The sequence below is a fragment of the Chrysemys picta genome, chromosome 6, assembly GCF_011386835.1.
Source record: "Chrysemys picta bellii isolate R12L10 chromosome 6, ASM1138683v2, whole genome shotgun sequence".
NCBI classification, from domain to species: domain Eukaryota; kingdom Metazoa; phylum Chordata; order Testudines; family Emydidae; genus Chrysemys; species Chrysemys picta.
The window spans coordinates 93,674,314-93,697,168 of NC_088796.1; the positions used below are offsets into that span (position 1 = coordinate 93,674,314).

At 42.1% G+C, this 22,855-nt stretch overlaps 1 protein-coding gene and 1 long non-coding RNA gene across 3 annotated transcripts in view; one reads left to right on the forward strand and one right to left on the reverse strand.

Moving 5' to 3' along the window:
• Window positions 1-22,855, reverse strand: part of DOCK8 (dedicator of cytokinesis 8) — a 132,059-nt gene that overhangs the window by 24,737 nt on the left and 84,467 nt on the right. For both annotated transcript variants that reach the window (XM_005296756.4, XM_065549378.1), the window contains 11 exons: window positions 22,411-22,506; window positions 20,453-20,602; window positions 18,246-18,359; window positions 16,740-16,895; window positions 13,911-14,050; window positions 12,564-12,733; window positions 10,428-10,576; window positions 8,727-8,909; window positions 7,479-7,614; window positions 5,480-5,567; window positions 17-113 (listed from right to left, as the gene is read on the reverse strand). In XM_005296756.4, the coding sequence (XP_005296813.2) occupies window positions 17-113; window positions 5,480-5,567; window positions 7,479-7,614; window positions 8,727-8,909; window positions 10,428-10,576; window positions 12,564-12,733; window positions 13,911-14,050; window positions 16,740-16,895; window positions 18,246-18,359; window positions 20,453-20,602; window positions 22,411-22,506 (1,479 nt within the window). The remainder of the gene's footprint in view (window positions 1-16; window positions 114-5,479; window positions 5,568-7,478; window positions 7,615-8,726; window positions 8,910-10,427; window positions 10,577-12,563; window positions 12,734-13,910; window positions 14,051-16,739; window positions 16,896-18,245; window positions 18,360-20,452; window positions 20,603-22,410; window positions 22,507-22,855) is intronic.
• Window positions 16,671-22,545, forward strand: LOC122173748 (uncharacterized). The gene is made up of 3 exons (XR_006174493.2): window positions 16,671-16,811; window positions 19,871-19,926; window positions 22,417-22,545. It is a non-coding gene; the product is annotated as an uncharacterized LOC122173748 (long non-coding RNA).

Here is a 22,855-nt window from a genome sequence, read left to right on the forward strand (position 1 = left end):
CCGTGCAGTTTCTCACCTGGATGATATTCTCCTGCATATCTAGGATGATCAAATTAGCTTCCGTAGCCAGGTTTCCACTGATCAGAGCTTCTTGATCTAGCTCAGCTTTTGTTCTATGAAAAGAAGCTCTTATTAAAGCATACAGTAAGTACCCCATTATTTGGATAATAACCTACTGTATAAACCAGTGCAAAATAAAAATGACAACATTTTGAATATTCCCATAGGGACAAGCAACAACCACCTTGTTGAAGGGCATGTTCTAAGGACTACTGGGTAATTGGGAGGAGTTGGTACTTTAGACCAGTGGTTTTCAAACTTTTTTTTGAAGAAAACTGTTGTTGCCCATGACCCAAGGAGCTGGGGATGAGCGGTTTGGGGTGTGGGAGGGGCTCTGGACTGGGGGTGCAGGCTCTGAGGTGGGGCCAAGGATGAGGGGTTTGGGATGCAGGGGGGCTCTGGGTTGGGGGGGGCTCAGGGCTGGGTCAGGGGATTGGGCTTACCTCAGATGGCTCCCGGTCAGCGGCACAGAGGGGGTGCTAAGGTAGACTTCCTGCCTGTCCTGGCACCGTGGACTGCGCTGCGCCCGGAAGTGGCCAGCAGCAGGTCTGGCTCCTGGGTGGAGGTGCGCAAGTGGTTCTGCGCAGCTCTTGCCTGCAGGCACTGCCCCCACCTCTTATTGGCCAGGAACCAGCCAATGGGAGTTCAGAGCCAGCGCTTGAGGCAGGGGCAGCGTGCGGAGCCCCGTGGCCCCTCTACCTAGGAGCCGGACCTGCTGCTGGCTGCTTCCGGGGAGCAGCGCGGTGTCAAAACAGGTAGGGACTAGCCTGCCTTAGCCGGGCAGCACCACCGATGGGACTTTTAATGGCCCGGTCGGTGGTGCTGAACAGAGCCGCCGTGACCCAGTGCCTTACATTCCGCGACCCAGTACTGGGTCACGACCCACAGTTTGAAAACCACTGCTTTAGACCATTGATCCGCAAGAAAAGACCTGCAACTAGGCCGATGGATATTTTTAAATTGAGGATGCAGTTTCCTTTGGCACCATAACATAATAATAATGAGCAATATTTATAAAATGATGCCATGCCCCACCCCAGGCGAGATGGCCTGAGGTGATGAGAAGAGGCAGCAAGTTCCATACCCTTGAGACCACTACAGCAAAAGGCGCCATCACCAGTCAATTTAAGAAGGGATGGTGGCATCCCTAAAAGGAGACGAGGGAATGATGGGGCAAAGAGCAAACCTGTAACATGACAAGGCTCAGGGAGGAGGTCTGGAACATAGTCCCTCTAGATCTCTCAGCAGGACGATGACTTGAGCCTGATGAATTATTTGTAACCAGAAAAATGACAAAGTTCATCTACTTGCTGACCCTGAGTTACCCAGGAACATGAGGTGGTTTGCTCAGTTGTATTCATTATTACTCCTGGGTTCCAGTAAGTTTGCAAGCTCTCAGTTGAGAGTATTCAGTATTTGAAATCAGAGCTGTTTTGACAGGACTCATTGCTCACGTGGTGTGTTTCTGTCCCCTGGCTGGATGAGTGACTCTTACCATCTGGTAGCTGGTGTGAATTCACCATTTGCTTTCTGTGAATGTTCTACTACATCTGCTTCAAAATTTATATTGAGATGAGGCTGGAAATCTCAGCTAATAAAGACCAGCATGGGCATCTTCAAGTCATCTTGAGAGTGTTATAGACTGCCAGGGTAGGGAAGTAAGGGCAGGTGTAACATGACTGATCACATTTATTCAAAGCCAGGAATGATGGAGAAGCCCTGCCAGGAGGCGATTGCAATAATCAAGCCATGTATTGCTAAATAAGGGTGAAGTCTGCACAAATTAAATAAACAACACTTTCTTTTAAACCATTTCCATCAGCCACTGGATAATTTACTCCCTAGACATTAGCCACTCCGATTGATTGACTCCTCTCTTGACATTCCACTTAGGCTATAACAGTGACTACAATCTATTTCAAGGCAGGTGGGGCAAGGAGAAGTGAGAACAAGTGTCAGCATATGCAAACCTGAACATGTAGCCCACCAACCGACTCCCGAATGCCTTGTGGAGTACGAAAATGACAATGTGCAAATAGTTTTCCAATGGGAAATGCAATAAGTGTTAAAATCCTGGTTAAATCACTAGGGACAAGCAAGACACTCAGATACCATAATGAAAGGTTTCAGAGTAGCAGCCGTGTTAGTCTGTATCCGCAAAAAGAAGAACAGGAGGACTTGTGGCACCTTAGAGACTAACAAATTTATTAGAGCATAAGCTTTCGTGGACTACAGCCCACTTCGGATGCATCCGAAGAAGTGGGCTGTAGTCCACGAAAGCTTATGCTCTAATAAATTTGTTAGTCTCTAAGGTGCCACAAGTCCTCCTGTTCTTCTTTTTTCAGATACCATAGTGATGAGTGCCATAGGCCATGTCTATACTTACAGTGCTGCAGCAACTCAGCTGTACCAGTACGGCTCCAGCACATGTTGTAAAGATGTTCTGTGCTGATCGGAGAGAGCTCTCCCGTCGGCATAAAAACCCCACCCTCACGAGCGGCATTAGCTATGTCAGCCAGAGACACTCTCCTGTCGACAGTGCTTATGTCGGTGTAACATTTGTCACTCACGGGGGTGGAATATTCACACTCCTGAGTGACATACGTTTTGCAGACATAGGCGGTAGTGCAGACACAGTCATATAAACATAAAATCCTTGTGTACATGCAGAGTTGCACAGGTTTAACTAAAGATGTGATTTTAAACTGATTTAGTTGAACCAGTGCAAAAGGCTGTATTGAACACTTATTTCAGGTTAGGCCAGGTTTATTTTGTTTAGCTTAAGTCAATTAGGAACGGTTGTAAGCTAAACCATAATAAGCCACTTTTAAACCAAAAGAAGAGTTTCCACACAGGGGTTTCCACCACTTTTTAGCTCAACCAGTGCAAATTTGTGTATAAACAATCTCCTTGACAAACAGAATCCTTATCCCTAATTATCCGAAGAGTGCTTTTGCAGCCCCAAAGCTAAAGTTGCCTCTATCCCATTCCTGTGCTACAGAGTGGGGATAGTGTCTGATATATAAGCCCCTGCTCTCCTCCTCCTTGGTCCACTCCTGCTTAGCATGGCAATTGGATAATTAAGGATCTAATCCTATTGCCTTAATAAGGAGAAAACCCATTTATAGGAATTTTACTTATGAAAGATTGAAAATGACCACAAAATTTGGTCCCAACATTTCAACTTCTGTTTTCAAAAAGGGGATTATATTAATCCTACTGAATCAGCATTTCATTCCATAGTTACAACTGCTACATTATTTAGCCCAGTATTTTTAGGTTGTACCAGCAATCTCTGGACTGTACAAATACTACAGTAAGAGACTTCATTGAATTGATTTTCATGAGGAAATGAGAGACACATGAACAAAAGGCAGACTGGACAAATATTTGTCATTTTTTAAAATTTCAATGAATTCCAAAACTAAAAACCTATTTTAAAAAACCAGTTATGATTACTGATAACAATGTAGTTACCTTTCAGAGCATTTACAAAACCCAGGCACAGTAAAACAGAGCCAAACCAATTATCCAAGCCAAAATTAAAAAGGGAGCTATAGAAGGTCATTATCATGGAAAGTCACTACAGTTTTAATATAGGGAGGCTACTGCACTGTCAGAATGAAAGGCAATCCTTCCAACTAATCTAATTCAGGTTCAGAATGGACAAGAAGCTATGGAAAAATGACATCTCTCCAAATGGCTATATTTATAGAAGCTTGGCACATACAGCATGCAGGTATTGTTAGTAGCATAACTGATTAATGAAAAGCCAGTTTTCTATAACTATAAACATTCAATTATTTATCACTGCAGTGTGTTGATTAAGTTGATCTATTTTACCTGTGCGTTCATACTTTGGAGAGTGACTGAAATTTGTATCCACAAATCACAATTTACAACTTGCAACAGGAAAAACATGTCACCCTTTTCCCCTTTGCAAATAAGTCAACTAAAATATAACACAAAAGGTCAAATTTTGCTCACCTGATTTCATAAGTTCTAAAACCAGAAAAGACCACTGTGACCATATAGTCTGGCCTTCTATATAATACAGCCACAGAACATCCCCCAAATAATTCTTTTAGAACTACAGCATATCTTTAAAAAAAATCCAATCTTGATTTTAAAATTAATGATGATGGAGAATCAACCATGACCCTTGGAAAATTGTTCCCCTAGTTAATTACCTTCACTGTTAAAAATGTATACCGCATTTTCAGTCTGAATTTGGGTAGTTTCAGCGTCCAAACACTAGAATTTGTTATACCGTTGTCCGCTAGATTGAAGAGCCTGTTATCAAACATTGTTCCTCATGTAGGTATTTACAGACTGATCAAGTCACCCCTTTTAACCTTCTCTTTGTTAAGCTAAATAGATTGAGCTCCTTCAGTCTAGCATTATAAGGTATGTTTTCTAATCCTTCAGTCATTCTTGTGGGTCTTCTTTGAAATCCTCTCCAACTTATCAACATTCTTCTGGAATTGTGGGCACCAGAACTGGATACAACATTCCAGCAGTGGTCACACTAGTGCCAAATCCTGAGGTAAAATAACCCCTCTACTCCTACCTGAGATTCCCCTCTTTACACATCCAAGAACTATACTAGCCCTTTTGGCCACAGCGACAAACTGGGAGCTCACGTTCACCTGATTATCCACCGTGACCCCCAAACCTTTTTCAGAGTCACTGGTTCTCAGGATAAGAGTCCCCCATCTTGCAAGTATTGCCTACACAGTCTTTGTTCCCAGATGTATACATTTACATTTAGCTGTATTAAAATGCCCATTGTTTGCTTGCTCCTAGCTTAACAAGTGATCCAGACTGCTCTCCATTTAATGAGATTAAGCATGTACTACCATGCTGTATATATATATAGTAGCTATAGCTACACCACCACATAAGTCGTATAAACCCCTCTTATGGGTTTTCAGTATATGCATCAGAGACCCAGTATCACTCATGCAGTTAATTAACACTAGATAACAGGGTAAACATCTTATTCAAGCATTTACAATCTCCTTATTGTGTAACAGCAACATCCAGCATCCTTGTGCTAGATCAGTGATTTTCATCCTTTTTTCATTTGCAGACCTCTAAAAAATTTCAAGTGGAGGTGTGGAGCCCTTTAGAAATCTTAGACATAGTCTGCAGACCCACACAGGACCCCAGGCCACAGGTTGAAAACCACGGTTCTATGATAACAATAACCTTTCGCGGACCCCTTAGACATTGACTGTGGACCCCCAGGGGTCAATAGACCACAGTTGAAAACCACTGTGCTAGGTAATCACTTTTGATTTCTTTTCTCCTCTGAAGACTGGGGCTGGACTGAAGCTGCGGATTTTGTAATAAAATCATCCTGGGAAAAATAAGCTTAGTTCTGGTAAAAGAGATATAAATTTATTAAATGACTTACTTATCTAGTCTCTCGTTTGCCTGCCGCCATTGAGTCTGCTCTTTTCTCCATCGTAGGTTTTCATTTAACCCTGGGAATCTGTCATTCCCTAAGAGTGCAACATATGTCAGCAAGATTAAAGCACAGAGGGGTGATCTGGATTTTGATATCAAATCGTACAGGAGGATCTACATTTCTGCAACAGTCAGACAGTTTTCAAATCTCCCAGCTTTAAGTCTCCTGAACGCGAGTAAACGCACATTGTCAATCATTTTTTAAAATCTGGGTTTATACATTTATGTTTGTTACACATGCCTTAGAAAATTAAAAATCCATTTTGAATCAAATTGACTGCCTCTCTGTGTAAGCAACTGTTCATTTTTAATATTTTCGAAAACATTGTCATGTTTCTTCCTTGTACAAGGGCACTAATATAATGACATCACTGTGCACCCAGACTACTTGTGGAAGCACACACACTTTTTTCCTTCTGCTCCTAAAAGAAAGATATGGTCAGAAAAGCAACTACATAAAAAGGAATCAAGTACCAGAGGGGTAGCCATGTTAGTCTGGATCTGTAAAAAGCAACAGAGAGTCCTGTGGCACCTTGAAGACTAACAGATGTATTGGAGCATAAGCTTTCGTGGGTGAATGCCCACTTTGTCGGATGCATGTAATCCGACAAAGTGGGCATTCACCCATGAAAGCTTATGCTCCAATACATCTGTTAGTCTTAAAGGTGCCACAGGACTCTCTGTTGCTTTTCATAAAAAGGAATGTCCTTATAAATCTGCTCTTCTTACATATTCTGGATCCTATCTGCTTTTGATTCTGATAAAATAAAGGGCCATGTAATCCCTAAACAGGAAAACCCATATAAGGGGCAGGAAACATTGTGAGTTTCAACTCATGCTCCTCATCAATCCATCGGAGGGGCAGGATTTGCTCTGTATGGAGCAGGTAGGGAGTGCAATCCCTAAACCCACAGAGATACCAATCTCAGAACACTCATGAAGGCCCAGTGGCCTCACAGACCTATCCAGGTAGTCTTCCTCTCTTCTCTTCCTCTCTTCTGAAAGCCTCCCCATGTGACTGCACTGTAGCAGATGCAGGGGAGGCCCAGTAGAAATTAATGTTGCTTGGAACAACAATAACTCACAACTCTTAGAAATCTGCTGGAGAACAGCTGCTCTCCGGCTCCACCCACTCCTCCGATCCATACATCCATAAGAAATACTATCCTCATGGCAAAGAGACCATAGGATTTGGAGGTGGGTGAATGTACCATGGAGCCAGCATCCCTCTATTAAACATCCCCACCTGCACAGCCCTATATTTTAACTATTTTTTCATCCCTGTTAGCACTGAATACAACTATGGAAGAGTGAGTTAGAATTTATTCTGGCTTGGGCATCATCCACAGAATTTTTAAGTGGATCCTCATTGCAGACAAAAAATATATTTACTGGCAATGATGTACAAGTCAACATAACCCAGATTGATGCTCAGATCCCCTCAGTTCTAGCAGTTAGAACAATCATTTTTTTAATTTATAGATGGAATGCATCACATATAAGGACACTGAGTGGCAACAAACATGAATCATATGTCCACAAACTAGAGGATGGACAGAGGTCTGGCTGAAACTCAGTCTCCAATTGCATAAAATGCCTCTCCATATATTTTTGGGCCTAAGGCAACTTACAGTGTCTCACCCTTTATTAATAGACTATGCATAACTTAAAATAGAATCAAAGAAACATTACATGTGATTTTTTTTGAGATACGTTGACTGCATATTTCTAGCATAAGAGCTCACATTTTATATTTGTTGAAAGCGAAAAACACAGCAAAGCATAGAAAAGTCTGCAAGGGCAGGAAAGGGAGAGAAATACAAGAGTGGGGTTTTTGGTGCTTTTATTGCCTTCCAAAAACACAAAGGGAAGAACGTTTATATCCACAGCATGCCTGAAGTCTTTCGATAAAAATTAAATTAAAAATGAGGGGGGGGGGGAAGTACCAGCTGGTGTCCTGCAGCGTTTCATCATTTCACCCCTGGCTCCTTCGCCTCTCAGTAAAGCCTCTTCTAACCTGGCTTTTACATCTCTTGATTTCTGAAGCACTTGGGTGCTGACTTTGTCAGAGCTTTGTTTGCCCTGGACATACATGAGAAAGCAAAGTTTCAGTGATCAGTTTCTGAGCAGCCCTCTTAAAATACATATAGTCAAATTAACTCTTAATCCAAAGTATTCTACCAAAGCTGTAGCTACAGTCCCCAGATCAGGCAGAGGGCACTGAACACTATCAAAGGGGCATAGGCACACGCAATCAAAGTACAATAGCAACATGCACACTGTCAAAGGGGTAGTGTGTGTACTGTTTCTAAGCACACAGGGATAGCTGGAAGTAAGGAGAAAGGTGGAATTGGATAGACTGTTTAAGACACTCCAATATTTCAAAGGGCCCCATTGTCATTATGCTACCATTATAGATTGTACTTCTGTAGCATTTTCTATGCAATGGGTTTGCGTGCGTTAATGTATTTAGCCTCACAACTCCCTTGTGAAGTAGATAGGTGGTATTATTCCAATTTTACAGATGAAGAAACAGGCTCATCACAAAAGTTACTTGACCAGGTTCAGACAGGCAATCTGTGGCTTAGATAAGAGCCTTGACTTTCAGACCCAAGCCTGAACCACAAGGCCATTCTTCCATCCCATGGCTTGCTATAAAGGGTAAAAGAAAGAGTGCACGGAAAGAAGCTACCCCAATCCACCTTCCCACAGGCTAATTATGTTCCAGAGGGAAAGAGGAAAGGAATTGGACTATAGAAATATGCAAAAATGTATGGTGAGTGAAGCGCCAAAGATTGGAGGTTTACATATATATATAAAGCCTGGCTCCTTATCCAAATATCTCTGCAGAGAAATGTTGGTAAAACAGACCCATTTGCACAACTGTTGGCTCTCCTGCTTCTATTCAGAAGTAAGAAGCTCAGAGTCACACAAAAAGGAAATAAATAAATCAATAAATAATTTAAAACAACTTTATAGGATCTCATAAATAGTTTAATCTGAGTTTTGTTCAAAAGCTTGGGTCAATTATTTTATCTGAATCAGTTTGCTCATCCCTAACAACGGTGAAGATCAGATGACAAGAGAGCCAATTTAACCTCTTCCAATCACAGAATTATGGGTTGCCAAGGAAGGATTGCACTAGAGTTTGTTAAAAAAATTGTGACAAAGCATCAGTGAAAAGTTCCATTTACCTTGTACTCAAAGCATGAAACGCAAATGAAAAGAAGATCTAAAATTCTGTTCAGCTGCATGGATGGAAGGTCTGCAATCCATTTCCGAATAAGAGACTGTTCAGCATTTTTCATGATCCAGAGGAAACAGACCAAAAGGTTGCGAGTAGTATCAGGACTTAATGTGTTGTACTGTTTGTAGGGCTAGAAACAGATAAAAAGCATGTTCCATAGAAGGAGAAAAAAGAGAAAAGTCACACTGGTTCAGTAATATTATTTAAATACTGGTGGAGTTTTGTATCAAACCCATAGTTCATGCTGAGAGTGCTTCATCTATTCCATATTCAGTATTTATAATACACAGCTAAGGTTGTGTAGACAGGAAGTGCATGTGTGTAAAAAAAAGAGAGCGAGAGAAAGGGGCACTGGTTGGTAGTTATCTGTACATCAGATTTGATAGCATGTAGTGTAGAGATAGAATTCTCTAATTGTTAAGGACTTTCCTGTTGTGTTTCCTACTGTTTTTGTAATGTAACGTGTTTTCACAGATACACACATCTCAGTGGTCATGAGTGCACACAGATACATCCATGCAATTTTGGAAATCTGGGCCATAAAGTATAGGCCACATTTTAAAAGCAATTACCGCAAGTTGTGCTCAAAAAATATTTCCGTGCCTGTATAAAGGAATGATTGCAGTAAGAGAACTGAGCACACAGAATACACTTTTAAATACCTAAGTGTGTACTAGGCACACATTTACCAATTTATAGGTGTAATGACCCTTTTATGTGCGTGCACATATTTTGTGGCAGTTACTTGAATGATTATTTTTGAAAATATTGCCCTATATGGATGTATAAAAGGTTGCTATTTTCATAATAAAAGGATTTAGGAACATTTGAATGCAAACAGAAACCATTTTTTGTTTATGCTGGCTTGCAAAAGTGAAACCAACACTAAACAGCAACAAAAGGTAAACCTAAACAAATGCATGAAGAATGTAACAGAAAGCTTTATCATAGGTAGGGCTAATTGTCTGACATTCTCCATTATAAGGCCTGTTTTCAGATGCTTATAACTTTGGCAAACTTAAACCATTTGGGCTGATGGGTGTCTGATTCAGGCTTTTTATTATTTATTTATTAATTATTATTATTGTCCAGCCAAAATGGTTCCGCCAATTCCAAGAATGAGGCATGGGGAAAATAAATTGTTTTACCCATCTGAAAAAATTCTGGCAATCTTTCCTTTGAAATGCTCTATTCCCCCATGGTTTGGAGCAGGGACTTGAAATTTGGCAGGGCTGCAGCGTATGACTTTTGCCATCCCTGTCAAAATCCACCCAAATTTGGCCAATTTTTATAAGCCTTTGAAAAACTGCACTTTGTACATGCACAGCAGAAACTTGCTAGAGCTAAAATCTCCAAAGATTCCATCCTCACTAAGAAGCTCAAACCTCTCACAGCTCCTAAGTGCTGACCAGACTGCACATGTTCCATTTCCACGGGGCTACTGATTGTTCTCCCTCCACCCCATAGATATGGGGGCAAAGCTGGTCTTTCCCTGTAGTGGCTGCTCCCAGCTGTTCCAGGCCAGGCACTGGAATTGAAAGCAGGGAGCCTGTCTCCCTAGTACTCTGAAGGTTTAGGATAACCTCAGAGAGAGGATAATAAAATAATACTGCCAGAAAGAAAGGCTGGCAAAGCAATGCAGACATACCAGTGAAGACAGAGGTGCACCTGAAGACCTTATGAGGTTGAACTGATTCCCAGCTATGGCCCAGGCAACAGACTGATTGATTGCATTTGTAGATTCTTGGTCTTCATCTGGACTCCCTGTACGACCTTTCCCACTGCGGGCTTCTGAAACTAGATTTGAAATGCCCCATTGACTCTGCACACCATAATCCAACATTATTATGTTGTCTCAGTATTACCAAGTTCCACAGTCTTGTATTCCTGTTGGCTAATGAAACAAGTGGCATTTCCATGAGAGGCACTGCTTGTTATGTTGAAGGGGAAAGGGGAAGCAGGGGGTGGGGGTGAAAGAGGTATAGGATTAGCTGGACAGTTTGCAACCACCAGCAGACTGCCAGGTTATACAAATAAACACAAGGATAGAAGGATCTGTTCTCACCCACTCCTGCTGTCTGGTAAAGTTGATTTATGCTTCAGAGGCAAAACCACTAAAGGATCTCAGGATGGCTCTGAACTGTAGTGTCAAACCAGTGCTTTGCACTGCTTGGATTAAATCACCAGTGCCAGGTTCAATGACCTTACATTACTAAGCATATCACCAAAGCTGTGCTTGGGTGGCGGATTCTCACAGAAATACACATACAATATCTTAGACCTTAGTCCATCCCGTGCTTTGCTGCACATTGGGCTACCCACATTTGCCATCCTTGCCTGTCAACTGCCTTTCTCACACATACAATACAATACAGTACAAATCTGGCAACTGCTAACAGAGGAGATGTCACCTACTGGTTAAAAGACAGGTTTAGGATTCAAGACTCCTCACTTCTATTCCCAGTTTTTCCACAGACTTTCTGAGTTACCTTGAGTAAATAAGTTATTTAAAGGTCCTCTAATACTGAGTGCTCAACTCGAGATACCAAAGGTTGGGTTTTTAGAAGTCCTAAGCAACTCCAACTGATTTCAATGTGCTCAGGACCTCTGAAAACTAAGCCCATGGCATCTCAATTTAGACACCCCAAAACAGAGGCACCCCAAGCTACTGGACACATTTGAATATTTAGGCCTTATCCTTGCTATCCCTCAGTCTTCTCATCTACAAAATAGGGATAAAACCTAGATTAACAGAGTATGGTAAGGTTTAACCAGTGTGTGTCAAGTGTTTCAACACTCTTGGGTGGCAGGTGGTAACAGAAGTTCCGAATATTATTGTTCTATTCCAGACATGTACAAAAAATGTTCATAACTGGTGAAAAATTATATGTCTCAAAACAGCTATATATTTTTCTTTGCTGCCTTGAATTTTTCATGAACACAAATGGTAGCTTTGCAAGTAGCACAGCGTTGTCCTTTTAATAGAACATAAATAGCTGGTTTCGCTAAAAAAAAAAAAAAATGGCAAACTGCTGCCTGGGACAAATTCATAAGAACTCATTGAAGTCAAATATGACAGAATCAGACAGCATAGAGAATTATTTTTTAAAAGGATTAAAGATTTAGAACAGTATTTGTAGTTTCATGATTTCGGATAAAAATTCTATTCTAGACTCTTGAGCCTGCTGGTTACTTTTGCCTGCAAATGCTCCTTTTAACTACAGTACCACGATAACAGGACTATCAAATAATAGAAAAATGAGTACATAAAATGAGCAAGCCAATTTGTAAACCTGTTAATACTTCCTAATTAAACAAATAGCATAAAAACAAGCAAACAAAAAAATCTCCAACTCATCTAGGTGCGCACCAGCTAAATAATGTAACAACATAACATTGTTACCCTTATTCTCCTTGCTATTGTTTGTTACACCCATTTATATCTTAATATTAGATTGTAACCCTTCCACGGCAGGGACCACGTTTATATGTTAGCCATCTATCAGAATAATTATTAATTATACAGTGATATAGCATTATGCATAAATAAAGCACTGCTCTATCATTTGCGCACCTAATTATTTCTGTACAGTTTCTAATTCATAGTATTTGAATAAACATTTTTCTGTACTTGAAAATCCAACTTACTTTGAATTAAAGAAACGTTTGCACTCGCAAGCATGTTTGGCATTAGAGTAGTTAAGGCAATCTCTTCTACATTTTGTCAGCTCACTTAATGAAGTCACTTTGAGAGGGCAAATAAGGGAAGAAAAGAAGGTCTTACCTGTAAAGTCATACAGCTGTGGCAGTGCATCCAAAATGATCCCAACCAAAGGGAGGTAAAGGGCAGCAATTTTGACCTTCACCTCTGGTTTTAAGCAGCGCTGGTCTAGGTCATGGGAACTCAGCAGGCTGTGCACAGCACTGATCGCTTTCCTCTGCACTTTACTGATTCTGTCAGCACAAACAAGGACTAGCTCTGTTACTGAGACACATGCAGGTTATATGGATCAAAGCGGCTATGAGAGATGACTGAGGCGGAGGAAGTTAATAAATATTCTGTGGATAATCTCTTATGCTATAACGAGAGAGTAACATCTCAGCCTGCATTCCCTAAAATAAATCCTGATCCAGATGACAGACTTCACACCTGCAAAGCAATGATCACTGGTAACTAGTAATCCAATAAGGAAAACTGTCCCAGGCAATTTCAACAGGGCGGAAGAAATGGATTTAAAGAAACATGTCACACCCTTGCAATGGCCAAGTATGGCAATTGTCTAACCAAATCCTTCAGCATGACGGAAGGCAGCAGTTTTCAAGGCCTTCACCTTGCTAAGAGCAAGTGAAATTCCCAATGACGTTTTGCTCCATATTTATTTAGCACTATTGCATGTAAATAATACACGTGCATTCACTGGGAGGAGAACATTTTGCCTACAAAACAATCGTACTATTGCCTTATTACAAAGTGACCCCTAAGTAACTACCCACAGGGTGAAAGTACTACGTTTATTTGACTGAAGCAGTAGGAGCTGTACGTAACTGGCTCGTTCCAAGATGTTGTAGGTCTAGTGTTCATCACACTCTGCATAAAGATCTGTCATCTTTAAAAGAGATTATCCTTTCCAACCGAACTTTTTTTTTCCTCTTCAAGAAGTTGCCCCATAAGCTTCTTGTACCATACATTAGCTCCTATTTTTCCTATGGTTTTATATCACCACAGCTGCCCTCCTAGACAGAGAACTTGATAGTTCACCTTGCTCAAAATAAGTCTACTCCAAATGATGGGGTGGTTGTCTGGGCTCCATGGAAGCAATTCTGCAGTGGATGTTTGTTACAAGCATACCCATGGAGGTTAACATGTGGTTTGTTCCAAGCATGCACATGGAAGGTAACATACCAACATTCTCCAGGGTACACAAGACCAGTGAAATGCTATCAATTCTACTCCAAAGGCAGAGGGAGCAATAAGTGGTGTTCTCTCTTGCTATGCTGACGATACTGCCTTTGTAGCAGTGGAAAGCAAGAGGCTGGACCTAAAAATCAAACCCACATCTCTCACATGACCATACTGAGTACTGATCACAGGGCCATCAGAAAAAATCCTCTTAAAAACTGAGAAACCTACCCTTCTGCCTCCGTGTCCAGTGCAGCTGCCAATTCAGTGAAAAGCAGTCCAGCCAAAAAGTGCTGCTGACGATAATCTGCCGAAAGGTCAAACATGCTGGCAATTTTCTGATCCTGGAAACTAGAGCAGGAGCTTGAATTCTGCAAAAGTATACCGGGTGTTTTAATGGATGATCAAAGAAAATACAACTCATTTAAACAGACAATAGTGCCACTCACTGAGAATACAGCTAACAGCCTGTTCTACTGTAAACCACTGAATACAACATGGGAACAAGGTAAACATCTGAGGGAAATATTGCAATGTATAATAAAAATGTGAAGCTTTTCAATCAAATTGAGCAAAATCTCTCTGAAGCAATTTTTTCCCATGAATATAGAGAGCTATGCTGAACGATTTAAAGCTAGAGCAGAGTGTCCAATTATAACAGAGGAATTTATTCAATGACTTTAGTCTCTTTTACTGTTTGCAGTTGTCTGTTTACAATTTTCTTAAATCTGTTTTGAGGAATTTTTCAGTGAATACTTTCTATGATTAACCCTCTGGTTTAATTATGCATGAGCAGCTCGGTTCGAGTGTTTGATGTGCAAACAAGCTGTGTTTGTTAGTTTGAATAGGACACGAAGCCAGCATCAACCCTGTGTTCAGATTGCTCTGGAGAGTCTGTACCATTCTGCTGGCACAAATCAGCCCTAAAGCTGCATAACCAACCGTGGGAAGATCACCCCAGTGCAGAGCCCGCATAGTGGCTTCTTTGCCACATGCACCCCCCTTTTCCATGGCTGGTACAGAAATGTGGCCCATAAGAAGGAGGGATGAACATGCTTTTCCTGTATCCTTGCAGTCTCTGTCTGGGGTTGCTGGCAGCAAGTGTAATTTAGAGCAGCCTTCAATCTGCTGTAACATATGGCTGGAACTGATGCACAGCCACGCCAGGATCAGTAGACTTGCTGCTGAGTTTGTGCTATCAGTTCCACGACTGTAACCATGGATCTGAACCATAGGTCACTTGGTACGTTTCTGTTCCCAACTGGGTGAGCATAACTCTTAAAATCTGTTTCCAGTGCAAATACTTAGGTTTACAAGTTCAGAATTTGCTTTTCATTAATATTCTTCAATATTCACTTGAAAATATTTCTGCCAAAAAACTAATTTGCTCGAATTTGCCCGGAAAACAAACATGTAAAAACCAGATCCCAACTTTATGGCTGACCCCTAGCTCCATAATGGGCTGAATCAAAACCTGACCTCTGAACACCCCCCCAAACTTCGGGACAGTGCAGGCTTGAATTTGTATGAAACCCCTACAGAGTGGTCCTATCTCAGCTGCCATATAAATGCAGGCATAGCTGTTTGTTTGCAGTAATACAGAGGCATGGAGCATCCGGTTAAATGAATTTCCTATATGAGCTCTCAACAAAAATTCCACAAGATTTACCCCCAAGGCAACATTTCTTATTGAAAAATCTCACTCACGTTAGCAACTATCCTGTAGACAGAGCAGAGTTACTAAATTGGTGGCCAGCTACTGTAGCAAATCATGCAAAAGCAGCAAAAAGCCCAATGGCTCGAGTAGGTTGTACTGTGTGGGTGACTCCTAAGGGAGGAAAGAGTTGATGATATTGCCTAAGGAAAAGATCGATTCTAAGTGGTAGCTGCCCAGCTCTGCTTTGCAGTAACTGGTTTTGATAGCTATGCAGAGTTCCTTGGTATTTTTAGTAGTGGAATCTCATTTCCAACTGTTCGGCGTCAAGAATGAGCCTCAAGCAACAACTCTGGGAAATCCTGACTCTTAGAGCCTCAAGATTTATTTATTTGACGCGACTGGCCGGGGGCTGGGGGCAGCGTGCACGCTGCTGGGTCCCCGCAGCAGGCCCAGGCGCCAGAGCCGCAGCCGCCGAGCGCCGTGGCCGCTTCCTTCCCCCGCGGCGGTGGGGGCTGCGGCGGCGGCTGCTCCCGGGTCCCGCTGCCCGGGGGGGGGAGCGGCCGCCGCCTGGCACCGCGGGCCGCCCCCTCCTCTCCCTGCCACCCAGCTGGGTCCTGCCTGCTCGGGGCCAGGCCGGACTCTCGCTCGCCCCGGCCCCGCGCTCCCTCTGCGTCTCCCGGGCCTCCCTCCAGCGCTTGCGGAGGAAGGGGTTGTTGGGTTTTTTTTGCCTCCCCCCTCCCCCCGCGTCCCCTTCCATTCTATATGCATCCGAAGAAGTGGGCTGTAGTCCACGAAAGCTTATGCTCTAATAAATTTGTTAGTCTCTAAGGTGCCACAAGTACTCCTGTTCTTTTTGCGGATACAGACTAACACGGCTGCTACTCTGAAACCTGTCAAGATTTATTTTAATGATCAGAAAGGACCTTAAAAAAAACCCGTTGCTTTAATGAATATTGACTTGCCTGTACACTTAAGATGAGCAGTGAGAGCATGTGCAAAAGCTCAGAATGCAAAGTCTGCTGCATATTTCCATATGCTATGACCCTCACAAACAGATGTTGCCATCTGATAGTACCTTGTGCTGCATCTTCACAAGCACAGTCATTGCTGTACATTGGGTGTGCGTAGCTTTTTTCTAGCTGCGCCTACTGAAAATTTCTCCCACGTTTGCATGGCATGATATGTATGAACTTGTGCAATTCAGCTTCATAGTAACATCTTGCTGATATTAGTCCTTTCTGCCCCTTTTCTACAAAAGGGAGCTCACAACTCTTGATGATTATAGACTTATGAATCCTGACTTAAGTAGCTGAATACAACAGCAGTGGCAAGACCATCAGTTCTCCACATACATACGTCATATCAGGATGTCAGACATGTGATACGGACTGAGTGATGCCTACCTGTGATGACAGAGAGGGAGAGGGGGATGCTGGTGCAGACACTGAAGTCATGAAGAAGAGATTCAGATTGAGGTAATGTTCATGGCTGCAGAGAATCCTTAGGAACTCCAGCCTCATGGAAATTAGGGTGGGGAGGGTAGTAAGCTTGTTTGACAGCTAGAAAAAAACAAACAAAAATATCATGTGACAAGCACAGGTAATTTAGATGTACACATAGAGAAATACTCTCTTCCTAAAACAGAATCAGCCAATTTAATAAAAGTAACCGAGCAGAGTAACAGACAGTAAAAAGCTCACTGGATTCTTGTGTTTAACAAGATTCCAACCATTAGGCATTCTCTGTTTAGTGGGGGTGTTTTTGCACTTGGCTGACCTCCCAAGAGAGGATCAGTTATTCTTTCCTTCCAGAAAACATGCAATTGCCTTAGCAAGCTTGTCTGGAAAGTAATTTTGAAGGATTCCTCCCCCCCACACACACACATACTCACCCCTTTGTGCATAGTAATATTAACTTTTAAAAACTCTGTTGTGCCTGTTGCAAACTAAACAAAGGAATCTGCTCCTCCACTGTGCACCATACTGCTCCAAGAGTACTGTCAGATCCCTTCACAAGTGCAATGCCTCAGCAGAAATTGTGGCAAAACAGTTGTGAACTTCAATGGAAGTTGTGCACGTGTCCAATGGCAGAATTTGGCCTTTTTTAAGTAAACATGAAAGGCTATATGGATCACAAGATCAAAATGCTTAGAAAAAAATAAAGAAGCACCAAATAACTTGTATGAAAATAATGGAGACGTCATGCATTTTTATACTGGGTTTTTCCAGAAGGATTTTGAAGCAAAGCCATTCGCAAAGAACACAAGAGGGTAGAGCTCGAGATGGATTTTTTTTTAATCTAAGACCATGTGGCATGGTCCAGAGGGAAACAGAGCCAAGAAAAATCTGCAGAAATGTAGCCAGTGTATGTCAGAGGAGGAGCAGGGTCAGCACGAACATTTTCTCCCACTTACTGCTCCAAGCTCCTCTATTCAAACACTGTACAGTTGTGACTTCACAAGGTTGGGGTGTACGCCTAGAAGAAGGGGGTATCTGTTCTATACAGCAAGCGAGCCTCCAAATACAGGGACTTTTCCGCTGGTAAATTATGAAAAAGTTAATACTGTTCATAGCAGCATTTCACTTTGTGCACTGAGTCCCACTGGCAGAGATACAGATCGTGGGAATGGCAGGGGACCTAAAAGCAGTATGTCCACTAAGTGGCTACTACTAATGAGGTAGAAGGGTCAGGAAATAGCAGGGAGGGGCTCCCACTTTTTGCAGATCCACTGGGATCCACATGGTTGTGGACAGCATTCACTGCCTATTCCCAGGCTCCATTAAGAAGGGAATGTATCCTGCCTTTTGGGCACTATTACTAATGCCAGCCTCTTGAGGGAAAAATGAGTCAGAAGCAGAACTGAACAGATTACCAAACTTCATTCAGATACTGTTCTGAACGATGCGTACCTGATTACAGTAATGTCTGATGAGGTTAAAAACGAACCCACGGTCCATTAGAGAAAGCAGATCGTACAGGAAAAATGCCAAGCTAATGTTGATCTTTTCTGCATGTTCAGTTTCCTTTAAAAAATAAAGAATTTGTGGTTTATAATATATAAAATCACCAGACTCATTCACCCAAGTGAAGTTGTGAAGCTCCATTGCTGGAATAATTTTAAAATAGATTTGACACAATATAGGAAAATACACTGTAGGGAATAGCTGCAATCATTTCTACTCTCAGTTTCTTAAAAAATAATTGAATGCTTACTATTTACAGAAAACTAAAATACTTAACACAGCTTTGACAGAATGTTTCTTTAACTCTATTTAGTGAACATCAAATATTTTATTTAGAAACCGTAAATCTGAGACTGATGACAAAAAAATTGCAGTAAGACAAATCTCTAGGTTTTATGATTTAGCAGCTCAGTTCTGAATATTTACTAATGGTTTGATTTTCAGGGACCCACAGCTCCCACTAAAGTCACTGGGAACTCTGTATGCTCAGCAACTCTGAAAATAAGGCCCGAGTTATTTGAAATTTATTAATTTGACTATAACCTTAAAAATCTTGGTTCTATGTGTAGTTCAGTCCAAAGAATTGTCTGATTGTGTGTGTGACTGCTTCTGGCGTGTACATGTGCGGGTGTGTTTTAATTAGCTTGTGTTCAAGTCCCACAGAGGTTGCTTATTCATGACTGATAGAGCAGTTTCAGGAAGTGAGACTGAGGGAATTGTATAGCCTTCAGTGTCTCATGCTAGAGAGAGTGGCTTTATAGTGTTCAGAGAGTCACTTTTTCATGTTTTTGTCTTTTCTGGTCAGATATATAAAGCTATTTTCTGTGATCTCATGCTGTTAAATATTTTCCTACTCTCGTGGTGCAAGCAGTTTGCTAGCCTGGGCAAAGCAAGCCAGGGGGACATGCTTCATCACTGCAGGACTTAAGCAACAAGCTATTAAAAACATACCCAATATTGTGTTAAAACAAGTAGGTTGCTTTTGCATCGTCTGTAAGAATCATACAAGTGTCATCTATGGCTTCTGAGTACAATTAATGTATATATCCAGTTCTCTAAACCCTCTTGGCACTTCAGTGGCATTTTCACACATGGAGAACTTTCATGATTAGACTCTCTGTCCTCACCCTATCAGAATGTGATCTAATTAACAGTACTGCCTATATAAGACTATTTGTGTCTTCTCTGTAAAGAAGCCATAAACAGGCCATGGTTGAATGCATTGAGGGCATAAATTAAAATTTTGCTAAAAAGTGTTTTACTTAAGTGAACAGAAGTATTTTAATGAAATGCTTTTAAAGATCACAGTGACCCAGTTTTTTATTTAAACATTCCCGTAGCATTTTGCTAGTGCATGAAAACCAGAGAATGAAACTGACTACTCGATTTCCTTTGTCCAAGATGACTGAAATTCATAATGTAAACAAATGGCATTAAGTGGTGAAAAGTAAGTTAGGTTTTTTAATTCTTCCATTTTTGTAACCAAATATGTTGATTTTCAAATATATTAGAGGAAAGAGTTACAGTGAGGTAAAGATTTTATTTTTGATCTGTGAATTTCATATTAACAGCATTTGAAGCTGGTGATGAGATCATTTGGAACCAGATTCTGTAAACCTTCCCCAGGGTGAGTGTTACCTTAATTCTTAAATATTCCCAGGGCAATCAATGGATCCACTCATGGAATAAGGTGCTATGCAACATGAATAAGGATGTTAGAATCTACCACACGATTGACACAAGTGAGATAAAATAGAAATATTGGGTCAAATTCATCTTTGGTGTAACTTCAGTGATGTCAGTGAAGTTACACCAGGATTGAATTTGGCTCAGTAGGTCTTGCGGGAAATAACCACAAAAAGAGTGCTAGCAGGGCCGGCTCCAGGCACCAGCTCAGCAAGCAGGTGCTTGGGGCGGCCAAGGGGAAGGGGCGGCACGTCGGGCTCTTCGGCGGCAATTCGGCGGCGGGTCCCTTGGTCCCTCTCGGAGGGAAGGACCTGCCGCCGAAGAAGAAAGCGGCGCGGTGGAGCTGCCGCCGACTGCAATCGCTGTTTTTATTTTTTTTTCTCCCGCCGCTTGGGGCAGCAAAAACCCTGGAGCCGGCCCTGAGTGCTCGGAAATGTTACATTTATTTCTTTGTATCCCACATTTACCTTCTGTGCTTTAACTAAAAGTGCTGCGATCTCTGAGGTGACCACGTTGACGATAGTGGTGATGTCATCTTTGAAACGATCTGAAAATCGACTTCTTCGCAGAGTATCTTGCTTGTCCATGTTATGAACATACTGAGCCATGCTCTTTATCTGCAAAACAAAACCAAACCCATTACTATCAAACGAATGCTTTAACACTGGCACTTGGGCCCGATTTCCCACAAGCGTCAATTTCACCTGCACAAAACTACCATCACAACTAGTATACTTGTTGTCAGTGTCAGCAGAGGGCCCAAGGACTGAGTGAGAATGGAGGCTGAACTATTGTCTTACTCCTAGAAGTTGCCCCTGTAGGTTGGGGTTGATGCAAGTTGGCAGGACAGAACAGAGAGGTTTGCATTCCTGATATTTCTGCTGCATTTATTATGTGCAAACATTAGGATTTCATCCTTCATCACTGTGCTTGGTGCTGTACATAATATACAGAGGAATGCACAGTCCCTGAACCAAAAGGTTTAGGATCTAGAACAGACTGACAATACAGCTGTTACCTAAACTAAGTTTCAAGATCAAAAATGTGTGATATTTATTAAATGCTTTTTTTATAGTGGATTACCTCTGAAAAGCTTCATTGAAGAAAGATGTTTCAAGGAGGGATTTGAAAGAAGAGGAGATGGCCATTTAGCATGCCAGGAGAGGGAGACAGTTCCAGGCATCAGACACACTCTCCACTCTTGAGGTGCTACATACACTTAGAAAAGATTCAATTTCTCCCTACATGCCACCTATTTATTTTTTATTTCTTAAAGTACAACAGACTCCAGACCCTGTCTCTGCTCAAGTTCTGGACTATAAATTCCTATTTTACCAAATATATGTGGCAAAGCACACCACCCCTGCTGAACTGCCATGTTCTCATGTAGGTGCTGACATTCTAACAGAACATTGGTACTTAGAAGGAAAGCGTTACATTCAGCCATCACATAGACGGGGTGCGAGAAGCCAGCAGCAGAAAGGTCAAATCCGTTTTCGAAAAACCTTTCCATTCCTGACCCATTCACTTTCTAGTCTCTATCCTGCATTCCCTCACGCATCCAAAGCTCACAGTTAAGTCATAGCTTCAATAATGAGAAAGAAAGAGAAGATCATTGGTCAGGAGTTTGAGATCGGAGAGAATGCAGGACGTGGGTCCTTGTTGTGCTCACGAAGGGTTCTTGCTGCTCTGATCCCTCGTGATGACAGGCCTGGGGTATCACTCTTTGAATGAGTTCCTACTTCTTGGCTGGCTTTTGAACGGTTTATTTGCTGCCAGTGTTCACCAATAAGTCAGACCATTCTTCAGTGACGTCAGTCACCTCAGGCTTGCACGGGAGAATCTCAGTGTGTGGAGTTCAGGCACTGTGGGCAGTGGCCTATGCTATTAGCAGAGTGGAGAAAATGGCAATTGGTATTCATCTGAAATGAAGGAAAGATACTAGCTTGATTGTTGTCTTGCAGTGCTTTGCCAGCTGTGGACCAATGAGTGCACAACATAAGCAGGGTTCTTTGAATCCTCAACCCTGGGCAGATCCTGCTGGCTACAGTTAGGATAAATTATTTCAGAGAATTCCCGCAAGGCTGATTTTTCTGTTTATGTGTTGGAGTCATCAGGGCTCCATGGAGAGTTGGATCTGAACCGAACCCCCTAGCCCGATATCTCCAAACTTTAGGGAGGTTCAGATCTGGAGGACAGTCCGCACTGTGTGCCTCAGGCCCACTCTTATGGGGAAGATTAGCTGGACGGACAGACGGACGGACGGACAGACACACACACAGTCTGAGCATGTTCCTAAACTGTGGGTTGTGATGCACTGGGGGGTATAGGTGATTAAGACAGGAACAAATCTGCATCTGTGGCTTTGGGCACAAATGGCATTTAATTTCTCAATTGTTATATAATTCTGTGAACAAAATCTTACCAGCAGCTCAAAGAAGAACCAGGCGTATTTGAAGACGGTTTCTCTCACCATCCCAGTGCTGACCACCATCTGCAGTGCTAGCTCTTCATGGAAATGCTAGGCAACAAACACAGCATGGTGAGAAATGATTTAAACTGAACTCATCTTCCAACACTGACCCCTCAATCCAATACTGTGTGGGTGAAATTCACTCCGTGTGTGCAAGGCCCTCCATACTACAGTGGCCTTTTGTGTGAGGGGGGTGATGTGGAAGGAGCTGCTGGGCACGGAGGCCTCTGCACTCCATATATGCTGGAGAGATTGACACCTTTGCTGCTTTGAATAAGCTGGTATGACAGGTGTGATGGGGACAGGTGGGGTGAGGGGTCACTGTAGCCACACCCAGTGCTGAGGAATCACCAAATGAAGATGCAGATGGGAAGCAGCCATTACTCAAGCCCATAAT